We start from the raw sequence: 13416 nt of genomic DNA on the forward strand, positions 1-13416 counted from the left end.
CAAGTGTTCATTTTGATAAATTGATCCTGAATTCTGTTTAGGGTTTAGTTTTTATGTACGATTATTTTTTAAAATAATCAATGCTGGTCCTGGATATATTTTTAAGAGGTATTCAAATAAGTGTAAGACGGAGTCATGTTGCGGTACGTTCGCTACAAGTAACATGCATATAGATACCAAAATAGGTTTTACCATGTAACCTATGTCACCAGGTTCTCCTCTCTCTCCCCGTTCACCAGTAGGACCCTAGAGAAATAACCATAAAGAATCCAGACTGTTTAAAATTTCATTTGAAATAGTTACTGCGGTTTTGTTTTTTTTTTACAAAATAGCATATCTCTGGGGGGGAAAGGAAAGAAAAACAAGATGTTAGCAAATTCCAAAACACTGCAAAGCATCACTGAAATTTAATTTGTTATTAGTTCTACAGAGCTGAAAGAATATATAACCACAGGAGTTAAAGTGCTGTCTAAAAATGCTTAGCTTTTGAATCATTCTTGCTCAAACTTAAACATTTCAAACTGAAAATTAGATTTTACAGTAGGGGCTAGAGAGTTTAAGGAAATGAGCACTCCTAATAATTTGGATTTATGTAGAACGTTAAATCAACTAAAGTGAGCCACATTATTTCACACGATATATTCCTACTGTCTTAACATCCTTATATGCAGCGTAATATTAAGGTAAAGGTAAAGGTTCCCCCGCACATGCGTGCTAGTCGTTTCCGACTCTAGGGGCCGGTGCTCATCTCCGTTTCAAAGCCGAAGAGCCAGCGCTTGTCCGAGGACGTCTCCGTGATCATGTGGCCGGCATGACTGGACACCAAAGGCGCACGGAACGCTGTTACCTTCCCACCGTAGTGGTCCCTATTTTTTTACTTGCATTTTTATGTGCTTTCGAACTGCTAGGTTGGCAGAAGCTGGGACGAGTAACAGGCGCTCACTCTGTTACGCGGCACTCGGGATTCAACCTGCCAAACTGCCAACCTTCTGATCAACAAGCTCAGCGTCCTAATCCAGAGCCACCGCGTAATATTATCTGCATACAAATGGGTGGCCAGATCCTTTAATGGATTAGTTAAATCCATCCATGCATTTACTAGTTCCTTTATCAGTCAGATAGCTCCTATCTCCTCAAGTGTGTTCCTTTATTATTTGTAGTGCAGATCAACACAGTGCATAACTAATATTGCTACTAACCTCTAACCCACAGTCTAAGAACCATGGGCTGTATCAATAGGGTGTGGTACACATGCAACCATGCACATGCATATTTTAAAAGAAATTGCATCTGTTTATACAATGTTGACTGTAATTTTCTGGCTAAAGAAAGACCTACTGGTTCACCTAGGGGCCCAGGTGGTCCTAGCATTGAGCTGTCTTCCCCAGGGTAACCCTACAAAGAAAATAAAACCAATTGTTTATTGGTCATGAAATCTATTTTTTTTGTAAAATACATAAATTATACATACTTTGCTTCTTTAGCATATCTGTGTCACATACATACTAACACAAAATATTGTTCAGTTTATATAATGGATTGAGTTTGTGACAGCAGTCTGAAAAATAATGGTTTCATAACTCTTTTTTTAAAGAACTATGAAGTAACACATTCAGTTACCTGCAATACAATTATGTGTGTCTTTATTTGAACGTAAATCCCATTAATATTGATGAAACTTACTCTCAATAGCATAGAATATACATGTTCTAATTTTTAAATTCTTAAAATAATTTTTAAAATTCTTTGATATAGAAAAGACCTATTTATGATATTAATAAAAAAGTTACAGCTGTTTTTTATCATTGATTAAATGTATTTTGTAAAGTCATAATTGTTTTCTACAACAGATAAAAACATTTTCAGCAACAGCTGCTTTAGTTAGCTAAATGCTAGCTTTGAGTCTGCAATACTAAATCTTTGTAAGCAGAAAAATCAGGCTTTTGGTTGAGAATTCCATATGTTTTCCAAGTAAAGCTACGTTATCATTAATGTCAATGTGAGAAGGTAAATTTATAGGTACACCCTTTCAAAAAGCCACATTCTTTGAAGTTATATGTTCTCTTTTAATGTGGAAATTTTATCAAAGATCCACAGAAATTTATGAAGTTTTTAAAAAGGTAGGAGTTCCATATGCAACTTGGAAATACTATGCCAGCAAGCAGGGTGATCGAAATTTGCAGAAGATAAACAATCTGGAATGGAAACACCAGGATCAATTTTAAAAGATTTGGGCCTTTAAAATTAAATTATTCGGACCAGAGTATCTGAAGATTACTGGGAACAATATGAAAGATAGTTCCCAGTAATCAAATTTAGAAACCGTATGAACTGGTAATTGAAGCAGATGTCAGGATGATAGGTATTACAAAATTGGTCACAAATTCTTACTCTACAAAATTCTCTGCCTTTCAGAGAATTCTTAAGACAATTTTTATTTTAATTTATATGTTATTGTTGTTGCTCTTCATTCATAGGAGCTCTTCAATTCAAGGAGGAAGTTATGTAAAGTGTGTGAAGTTTTTTACTTTACTTTAATCCCATTTATATCCCGCCCTTCTCCGAAGACTCAGGGCGGTTTACACTCTAAGCACAAATCAATTTGCTTAGCAATAGCCTTCATTCTATGTATATGCCTGCTTATTATTAGGGCTTTCGCCCCCCCCCCAGCGGAATTATTACAAAGTCAGCTTATTGCCCCCAACAATCTGGGTCCTCATTTTACCTACCTCGGAAGGATGGAAGGCTGAGTCAACCTTGAGCCTGGTGGGACTTGAACCTGCACTAATTGCAGGCAGCTGGTGTTACTTAAGGAGGCATTAGCCCACTGCTCCACCAAGGCTCTTTATATCATGTATCTAATGGAATTTTCTAAATACTACCTTGTGAGCGCAATATGGTCTAAATTAAAGATAAGTGAACTGTTATAAGGTACTATGTTTCTGATTTATAGAGCCAGTTTGATGTAGTGGTTAAGGCATTAGGCTAGAAACCGAGAAACCTTGAGTTCTAGTCCTGCCTTGGGCATGGAGCCAGATAGGTGACCTTGCGCCAGTCACTTTCTCTCAGAAAAGGAGTCAATGGCAAATCATTTCTGAAAAATCCTGCAGGGACTTGTCCAGTCTCTGACAAATAATCAACAATCTATTCAACCTGCAATTGTACACCCTGCTAAGACTCCACTAGGTTTGCATGGACAGTAGCTACTAAGCATATAAAGTGATAGCTTTAGACTTCCAGTGCTATGATATCTGCTGTAGTAGATGATTAAATGATTAAATTTATCAATTTCTTCAGTTTATGTTTTTAATGAAATGAGAAAAATTAAAGCTCATGCAACATGCAGACAAAATCTGTGAACTTTTATGGTTGCTAGCCAGCAGAAATTTGTCAATAAATACAATAATTTCATCTCCTTACTTTCTCTCCTTTGGGTCCTGGAGGGCCAAGTGCTCCTGGCGGACCTTGGTGACCCTAAGAAAAATATGTGTCATGCAATATCTGCAGTTAAAAAAAAACACAAGTAACATAGAGTGATAAAAAAAATCATGCTTTGTATAATCAGAGTCACCTTGTGGTGAGATGGGAGGCAAATAAATTTAATAGATAATTAAATAATAAATAATAATAATAATAAATAATAATAATAATAATAAATCTACCGGGACAGATTTTGTCAAGGCTGATGGAAATTGAGCAATTGGCATAAAATTACTGATGTTTAATTGTTATATTTATCTATTTACTTATCCAATTTATATAGCCACCTATCTCACCAAACAAGCTGTCAAGGTTCTGACAGACAGAGACAAATAAAGCAAAACCCCTTTGCAAATTCCTCAAAGAACATGTTTATTAGTTACAAAATATCAGCACATCCAAAGTAAAACCAAGTCTGAAGACACACTTAACAATTCCCCAATACAAAGCTAAGAAATCCCACCCCTAAGGCTATGCAAGCAACTATGTTCCCCAATACATCTTCTTGGCAGGCTTTTCACAAAACGCCCAGCCTGCAGTCTCGGGAGCAGCCAATGACCTTGATTCCCATGGGATAAAAGTTCATTTAGACTAGCGAAGCATCTGGTAAATCCCCCTTCCTCCATTCTAGATGTCAACCAAAAATGAGTAGGAAAAATGGCTGCAGCCATGACACAAGGGACTTTGGGGAGTGTATAACAGAACTAAACAGTCAATAAATGCATAAACCATCATAATTATTAAAAAATTAAAAGCGTAAAAAGGACTATAAAAACAGCAAGAATAGCAGAAAAAAGGATGTTAATAATTATGGAGACACCTAACTAGTTCATCCATTCCTTGAAGATCCCAGGCCTGCTGGCCTAACCAGGACTCGATTTTTGGAAGCTCGGAATAAATAAGGCCACCCCCACCTCAGTGGAGAGAAATTCCACAGGATGGATGCCACAGCAGAAAAGCCCCATCATCTAGGGCCTGCCAAATCTAGTTCCCTTGCCGATGCTGATAACGGTTTAAAAAAATCTAAACATTTCTGAGAAATATTCTGAAAAATTGTACGATCTATGATTTCCAAAGCTGTTTTCAAATGGATACAGTTATAACTGTAGAAAGCCAAAGATGCTTTTAAAAAGTAATGGCCATATTAAAAAATATGGAATCAATAAACAATAGCCAATTGCTGGCCATCAACACATCAATCAACCTACAAGAAGGTACCACATAAATACGACTCACAGAATAACCCAAAGCATATATTGCAATAGAAAGAAATTCCCTGAAGATGGGCTCCAGCACAAGTCCGAAAACTTGGAAGTCTAGTCCCGCTGACAGACCCAGATTGGACCTTGCGACATTATCCTGGGATAAGTATATTTGCTTTCATTCATTACATAACAATCATAAAATTAATGGATAGGCCCATGAAAAACATTTCAGAAATGTATCATACCCTATAACCTGGAATTCCTGGTTTTCCTGCTGATCCCATTGCTCCTAAATGTCCCTGTACAAGGAGAAGTAGCAATTAACAGATTTTAATACTGTAATAATTTCATTAGCTAAGCTATCAGTTCACATAGTACTTCTAATTGGAAATATTCACAAAGCATGGAAATAGAGAGAGTTAAGCAAATTACCTACTGCAATTAATATATTTGAAATAAGCTTAATTCTGGTTAAAACCATAAGAATACTTTTTAAAAAAAGTAATACAAAACAGACTTGTAATATGGTAAATAAATATAACTGAGTCAAATTATAAAAAATACAAGGTGGAAATCTGATTGATCTTGTCTCTTAAAAAGTACATAAAATAATGCAAACATATAAAAAATGTGCTATAGAACACAAACATTCAATTTCCGGATACAACATTTCAGATATAAACAATGCTGATATATAACCATAAATGAAGCACATGTAGTAAAGTAGCCCAGTAAAATATATGTCTGCCTTTAAATATGTCATTTCAGTGTACCTGTGAAAAATAATTCTGATATGACATGACCATAACGGAACCTTCCCATTATGATCATGACTGTCATAAAGCAGGTCAATACGTGACCAACCTGATTTTATGATCTTTTTCTTTGTAGCAGGCATTAAGCGAATCACCACAGTCCTTAAATCCACAGTGATTAAGTGAATATTGTGGCTATTAAGTGAACCCATATTTTCTATGGGGTATGAAAACTGAAAATGTAAATGCTGCTTCTCGGCAAAAACATACCGATAACAGTACAGATTTTGAAAATAGCTTCTATATAATAATATGAGAACTGTTACTTAAAAATAAGTTACTCAACATTCTCACTCCTTTTGTCTACATATCATAAAAGGTGATTGACAGGGTTAACCTGTTAACTCTGTATGATGATTTATTATGGATGCTGTGAATTTTAGACAATTCACAAATCCAGACAAACCAATCAGCTTTAAATAGGCTCTTCACCTGCATCAAAGTTCATATAAAACTACAGAGGATTAAATTAATACTATACCAACCACTGGTCCTCTAGTTCCTCTTGAACCCTTTGGTCCAATTTCCCCAAGCTTGCCAGGTTCACCCGTAGCTCCGATTTCTCCTGGGAAACCATGTTGACCCTTTTCCCCCTATTTGGGCGGAGAATAAAACATTACACCAATTGAAAATCACATTGGAAAGCCAATATAGGTATAAATAGTTGCTATGAATCCAGCAAGTGGGACATCACATGACTGGTTTGCTCAATGACTGCAATCTTGGCACTTAAGGTTGTGGGTGATCTTGTGGGTTATTGTTGTGATTCAGGGTCAGCCTGTGGGTTCGGCAGTTGGGTCGGACGACTCAGAGGAGGAGGGGGGTGTTGAAGAGCTTGCTGAGGGGGTTGGAGAGCTTGCTGATGAGAGCCCCCAACCAGGCCCCTCCCACCTGGTCACGACAGAGACCCAGCTGTGTGAGCCTGACAGCGTGGATGAAGATGACCCACAGCTGGCCCTGTTCAAGGACGCCCGACGCAGGAGGCAGTCAATCAGGAGTAAACAGAGGAAGGCAATGGGGCACCTCGGAAGGAGGCAGAGAGAAGCCACGCCCTGAACTGTATAAAAGGGGAATGCGTGGGAGGGCTGGTTTGCTGAAGGCAACCGCTTGAATAGTTCCTGTTTCATAGCTCCTGTTTCATGGTTCGTGTCTTGTTTTGCTCTGTTTTATGTTAATAAATTTGGCAGGCTTGGTTCCAGCCTCTTGCCGTTTGTAAAGGGGTTGTCCCTGCCTTTTCTGCAGGGCCGGTAGCAGGCTGGTACAGAACAGTTATTAAGTGCACAGAGAACCAGGTAAAGAGCGTTGGGTGCCTTAAGGCGGTGGGGTAGGCCCTGGGAGGCATGATGCAAGCCGTGCACAAGTGTTTCCACTCAGAAACTGAAAATCCTTCATGTGCAAGCAGGCAGGCAAGATTTCAGCTCTGTGCAAGCAAGCAAGAAGATTTCAGCTCCACACAAGCAGGCAAGGAGCTGAAAACCTTCAGCAGGCAGTTCTTTCCTCCAATTCCCAGAGATGAGAAGGAGTGTTCTTGGCAGCAGCAACAGAGCTTACACTCTTCCTTATCAACTTCCTATTGACTTTCTATGGAAGCCAGCAGAGAAGACTACAAATGATGAATGATGTTAGCCGCGTTGACAACACGATTGCAAGGTGCTTGACTAGTCATAATCGAGAACAGGTTTTCAAGCATCCAGATCACAATCACTTGGTCAGTGGGGGTGGGTGGGTATTGATGCAATGTTTTGCAATGATCAGAAGTGCTTTGATGACCCTTTATGAGGCCATCGTTAATTTTCAACTGTTGTTAAAAGAACAGCATAAGTCAAGTACTATCTGTAATAACAAAAAATATTTGTTATTCTATTCTTAAAATTGAGCAACGGGGTGGCCTAGTGGTGAAGACGCCTGCCTCCCACTCAGAAGGTTGAGAGTTCAAACCTAGGTAGTAGCAGATAGTTTTCTTTCAGGGCGCAAAGAGAAAATATCTGCTGTGCACTCCATGTAGGCATCAGGAAGGGCATCTGGACAGTAAATGCTCAGCTCCATTCACATGCTTCAAATTAAGGGATTACAGGGTTGTAAAACAGAAAAAAAATCTATTCTTAAAACTAGGACTTTTTTCTTTTTACAATCCTGTAATCCCTTAATTAATCCCTTAAGGGTAGAATTGGAGCAACAGTATGGAGCTGAGTGTTTACTGATCGGATGTCTTTCCTGATGCCTACCTGGAATTCTTAGAAGGATCTCTGCACCCTGAAAGAGAAGCCTCCGCCACTACCTAAAATTGAATTCTCAACCTTTGGAATGGGAGGTGAGTGTCTTCACCACTAGGCCACCAAGCCACTCTATTATTAAAAAGAGTAGTATTTTATTAATATTGAATCCTTAATGAAAAATAATTTTGTTTTCTGTCCAAATTCAAGATAAAAAAGGAAGACCACTTACCTTTTTTCCTGAACGACCCCTTTGACCTGGACTTCCTTGAGTTCCCTCAGGACCCTACAAGTAGTTAACATAAAGAGAGATAAATCTGGGTCCACATTTGTAGATTTAAAGATGAAGAGTTATAAATTCTACTCACCTGGTCTTGTCAGGTTTTCCATGAATAACTTTATCCAGCAGTTTTGTGTATATATTAAATAGGAGTGGTGAGAGTGTTGAGTCTTGAAACACCCCCCCCCCCAACAAAAGAGGTATTTCCCCCACCCACACAAACTGGAAGGAGTCTCAGAAAAAAGGCAACAACCACTGCAGGACAGCGCTGCCCATTCCAAGCACCCAAAGCCAGTCTAGAAGGTTATCATGGTCGATGGTATCAAAAGCTAATGAGAGATCTTAGAAGGGCAGGGATGGATGCATCAACCTTCTCTTAAGTCTTTCAGAATTGTCGATAAGTGCAAAAATGCAGTATCAGTATATTAACTCAGCTAGAATCCTGACTGGAAAGGGCCCAGAAAATCCCCTTTCTTTCCAGGCTGCCAGAAACTGTCCACTTACCATTTTCTTCATGTTCCTGGGCTGTAAAGGACTAGGTGAGGGAAAACAATATGAATCTGAAAACATGGAGCTATTACTCATTCAGCCGAGTGGTTTGCTGGATTTGGGAGATATCATTTATCTGAATGGGGCAACTCTTGTTCTAATAGATCAGGTTCATATCTTGGGAGGCCTCCAAGACGCTGGTGTGAGAGAAGCTTATCTTTTACCGATAAGCCAAATGCGTCCATGGCTAAAACAAAGAGACCTAGTCTTGGTGATTGAGCCACTTTTGGTGGAGTTCCCTTGAAGATAATTTGGAAAGTAGAATCGGTGGTGAGCAGTGCTTCAGAAAGTGTTGCATCATCTCTGTATTGAAAGTTTTCTAGGCTCAGTTTTCTAGGCTCAACCCACTTACTGTGGGTTATAAAGTCCTATGCAACTCTGTCCAAATTATTTGCAGTAGCACCAATTCCACTCAGTTCACCTTTGGCCCCACCTTTACTATCTAGTGCTGAAGCAGTGCTTGGAAAGGTTTAGAAACATTTCTTTTTATCCTGACTGTTTAGATGCCTTTTCAAAGCTGGAGTTTTAGTTATTTTTATTCTGACTGATTATTTATAGTTGGGTAGATGAAGAATATTTTTAAACCCATGCGCACACATGTACACAGATACCAGATTGATTTACTTATCTTTCCCACTGAAACAATACAAAGTAGTCTTTGAAGCAGCAGATGGCTATTGTCTTTCTGCATTTCCAAGAATCCAACAAAACTGATCTTCCTCAATGCCAAACAATTACGCCTAAAACTGGATCCATACTTCCTAGATAAATATATTCATAATTGCCTGCCCTTTCCCAACCATACGGCAGGGAACATAGTAAAAGAAGGACCAAAAATCTCATATTTTGTCTATGGGATTTTTTAAAGCTACGTTGATGATTTTACAATAACATGCAATTCAAACTTTATTCCATTTCTCACCCACACTACCAGATTTTCATGACCATACCTAATTTTGTATCAGATAGAAACTGATGACTGCCATGTTACAAAAAACAAATACTGCAGCAAACAATAATAATAAAAAATGTTAATGTCTGCATTAGAGTTGATAGTTGCTTCGCAAGAAAACTCTGCTATTGAGCTTCCTTGCTACAATAAATAAATAAACAAACAAAAGTATGCAGCTGGATAAGCTGGTTTTTTTTTTAGTTTTTCTCTAAAATAGTTTATTCAAAGCAAGCACAGCAGAATGTTTCTGGTTTTTATTAAACTGTGTCATGTCCTGAGATACCAGCCAAATTTACTGACAAATTAGATGAGGTACCACTTCAACAGTTACAAATCAGATGGTTGTTAAAAATCAAATGGAAAATACAGGATTGTTTCCTGGGTTACAACTTTGTCTTGTTAAGTATGTGGGAGGGGGAAAACACACAGTGGTCCCATTCAATTGCTTTGTCTCCAAATGTAAGCAAACAACAACATAAGTCATATATAGATAGTTCCTGACTTATGAAACTAATAGAACCTGGAATTTCTGTTGTAGCTCATGATGATCGTAAATCAAGGCATCCACATGACCGACCCGATTTTAAAACATTTTTTGCAACAGTTGTTAAAAGAATGTGGCGGTTGTTAAGTGAATGTGGGGGTCATTAGGTGAGTGTTGCAATGGACAGCTTTTGTTGGAAACACGAAGTAAATGCTGGTAAAAAAAACATATGCTACAAACAACAGTAAATGCAGGCTGGTTGCCGACCACACAAAATTCAATCATGTGACATGGGGGGGAGAGAGCAACCATCAGAACTTCAAATCCTAGTTCAATGGTGGCAAACCTATGGCACCTATGAAGCTGAGGGGGGCTGGTTTTTGGGCACTCGGTCTCTAAAAGGTTCACCATCACTGTCCTAGTTGTTAATGCTTTTATTGGGGAGGGGGTTTCCATCATAACTTCAAACATTTGTTAACATGGTCATAAGCTAAGGACTATCTGTACTGAAAGCTCCAGCACAAGTTACGTACTATTTGAATCTACATCTAGGTTGTCTCCTCATCCAACAATTCCAACATTTTTAAGCCACTGATAACCATTTCAATTGTTTAACTAGTGTTTCATTTAATTTGACCCTAAATCTATTTATTTGTTATACCCTGGCTTTCCTCCAGATTAGGAAGAAACAGCAACTGGCCCAAAGACACTCATGACTTCCATGGACTTAAGAATGGACTTAAACCTGTTTCCAAGCTATAATTTTTATACCACATTATGTTTATAACACAACACTATGTGGGAAATAGTGGGATAGTATGGACCAGCTCTGAGAAACTAATACCAAAAGACAAATCAAAGAGACAATCTTCATGGATAAAAATGACTCCTTAAACCAACCATATTCTTTATTATGGAAAGTTTTATTTTGAAAATTAATTATCTTAGATAGTTGGGGGTGCAGGTGTCTTGCACATAATTGTAAGAACTGATCCATTATAATGTGTGTGTTTGCGTATACATCTTTTCTCATATCACTCCTGTTCATATTTGATTTTAAAAGAAGCATTTTTGAAAAAAGAATTGTTCCCTCTCTTACTATGTTTTTTATTTTCCACACATCCTCTGTCTGGTTTTTAATTATTCCCTGACAGCCTTTCGTCTTAAGGGTGAGATATAAATGTTTTAAACCAATGAACCAATCAATAATATTTCACAAAAATTAGAAAGGTCCAATAGTTGATACAGTTTGTAGACAGAATCCTTATTTGTAACCACTCTGACTTTTTTTTTCTTTATAATAGAAAACATAAGGTGTACTTAGGCATCATGTTATGTAACATACTACAATGATGACATAATCGCTAATGTTTCTTACATAAAGGAAACTCCTTATTGTGGAGGCCAAAAAAATTGTCTGGAGAAGATATGATAAAACAATCATTTAAAGATTTCTTTAAAACCTTTTAAAGCCCTGCTTAAAGTTTTGAAGCCTAACACTTGATATGCCTGCCTACATCACATTCCATGCCTATATTGAATGTGATGGATTCATAGCATCTCAATCAAAAATGCAAAACCAAGAAAACTGGAATAACAAAATGAATGCTCCTGTTTTATATCTCAAGTCTTATATGACCTATATAAGTATCGAAAATAATCTATTCCATGTTCTTATTACTATGCCAGAAAATAAAATTAATCATTGCTGTTTGAAGAGAGAACCCCATCCAAAGACAGAGTTCAACTGGAATCTGAAATTTGTTTCATAATATTAGTCATGCCTTTCAAGGCTGTTAAAGGCAATTTTATTTGTATTAACAGGGTAGCCTTTACATAATTGTAAAAAGTTTCAAATATCTTTTCCCATTATCTTTTCTTATTTTCTATTATTCAGATTATGATATTTATTTTTCCAATTTCATTCTTCCAGGTAATGCTGCAACTCTGACAGTGATTGTATTGCATGATATATTCCTGTAAGTATTATGCCATCAATTTAGCAGCACAGTTGATTTCACAGCTAACGGTGTAATTTTATTTTATGAACCTTTGGGACACAATTGGGTAAAATATTAAGGCTAAGATTCTTCAGAACTGTTGGGTTTATATTTTTGTAAAATCTATAAAAATATCTGAGTTTACTTACTGGCATGCCCCTGATTCCAGGTTCACCTGGAGGGCCAGTAAGCCCTGGAATTCCAATGTTCCCTTTTTCACCTTCTTCTCCAGGAAGGCCAGGGTCTCCTAAACTGCCCTAAAGCACAGATATAAATAAAAAGCATCAAGTAGGGTGGCATTAAATTACTGGACATTACATTATGCAAACAAAGGCTTGGTAAAATGTTTTTTTCAGGTAGGTCTAGAGTAGGGCTAAGGACTAACACGTACGAATAACAAGTATGACATCAAGAACGTCATTTGCATGTGATATTGTTATGTATTAGGCTTAAAGGAACACCTAAAGCATTTGTATAAGAGTCACCACCAGGAGGCGTTGAACTGTAACTCTTTTGGCGGGAAGCAATTTCGGCGGGAAACAGAGGTTCCATCCGATTGGTTGGCTGTGTACCTGGCCAGTACACAGTATATAAAGAGTGCAGGTAACCCCTATTCCCCAGTACGGTCACTTCCACCTAATAAAGAGCTGTTATGCTGTACTCATTGGCCTGGCGTCCTTCCTACTCTCCAGAACCCACTACACAATAGATATATCTGCAAAACGTACTTCAGTTTTGCTGTACCTTTCATTGTAAAAGCCTTTTTAACCCACATACTTCAAAACTGTCAATAAATAGCCTATCTGGACATAAGCAGCTCAGGTGACCTAAATGTTATGGAAGAAATAGTTGCAGTGCCAGTACCTCTTATGTGGCAGAGGTTTAATAATGTTAGGGATGGAAATGCAATACAAACAAGTAATGGGAGTTTGCAGGAAACTAGAGGATAAATTAAAATAAAAGTTGAAAGGGATGCACAAGAGAAGGAAACATGCTGCTCTGCCTTTCCTTTTCTTTCAAAAACAAGGCAGAAGAGGAGCGCACAACTTTTGCTGGCTGGTGGAGCACACCGGGCCTTGCAGGTTCTACTGAGAGTAATTTGAAGCAGCTTTTAATTTAATTTTTAATGTTATTTTAAGGCCACTATTTTTTAAATTATTATTCTGTGGGATTTGGGTAATAGCAAAATCACATTCAATTAAATAAACTAAAAAGAGAGAGAAACTGTTTTTTTTGTCCTTTTGAATAGGTGGAAGAGCAAGGAAAAAAAGTTATTACAACAGGTGAGTTTCGGGGACTTTTTGCGCTTTTTTGGGATCCGGCGAGTTATTGGAAACAAGTATCTTATGTTCTGGAAATACCATCTAGTCTGGATTTGAGAAGAGGTTCTGGAAGTCGATTATCTGTCAAAATAAAGACAGGGCACTACTGTGGAATG

At 37.8% G+C, this 13416-nt stretch overlaps 1 protein-coding gene across 1 annotated transcript in view; it reads right to left on the reverse strand.

Annotated features, from left to right (window-relative positions):
* Window positions 1-13416, reverse strand: part of COL24A1 (collagen type XXIV alpha 1 chain) — a gene marked incomplete at its 5' end in the record, with an annotated part of 153334 nt that overhangs the window by 31684 nt on the left and 108234 nt on the right. The window contains 7 exons of the mRNA XM_081325373.1: window positions 193-246; window positions 1339-1395; window positions 3421-3474; window positions 4931-4984; window positions 5986-6093; window positions 7946-7999; window positions 12128-12235. Of these exons, the coding sequence (XP_081181499.1) occupies window positions 193-246; window positions 1339-1395; window positions 3421-3474; window positions 4931-4984; window positions 5986-6093; window positions 7946-7999; window positions 12128-12235 (489 nt within the window). The remainder of the gene's footprint in view (window positions 1-192; window positions 247-1338; window positions 1396-3420; window positions 3475-4930; window positions 4985-5985; window positions 6094-7945; window positions 8000-12127; window positions 12236-13416) is intronic.

The sequence above is a fragment of the Vipera berus genome (assembly GCF_964194415.1).
Source record: "Vipera berus genome assembly, chromosome: 3".
Classification (NCBI taxonomy): domain Eukaryota; kingdom Metazoa; phylum Chordata; class Lepidosauria; order Squamata; family Viperidae; genus Vipera; species Vipera berus.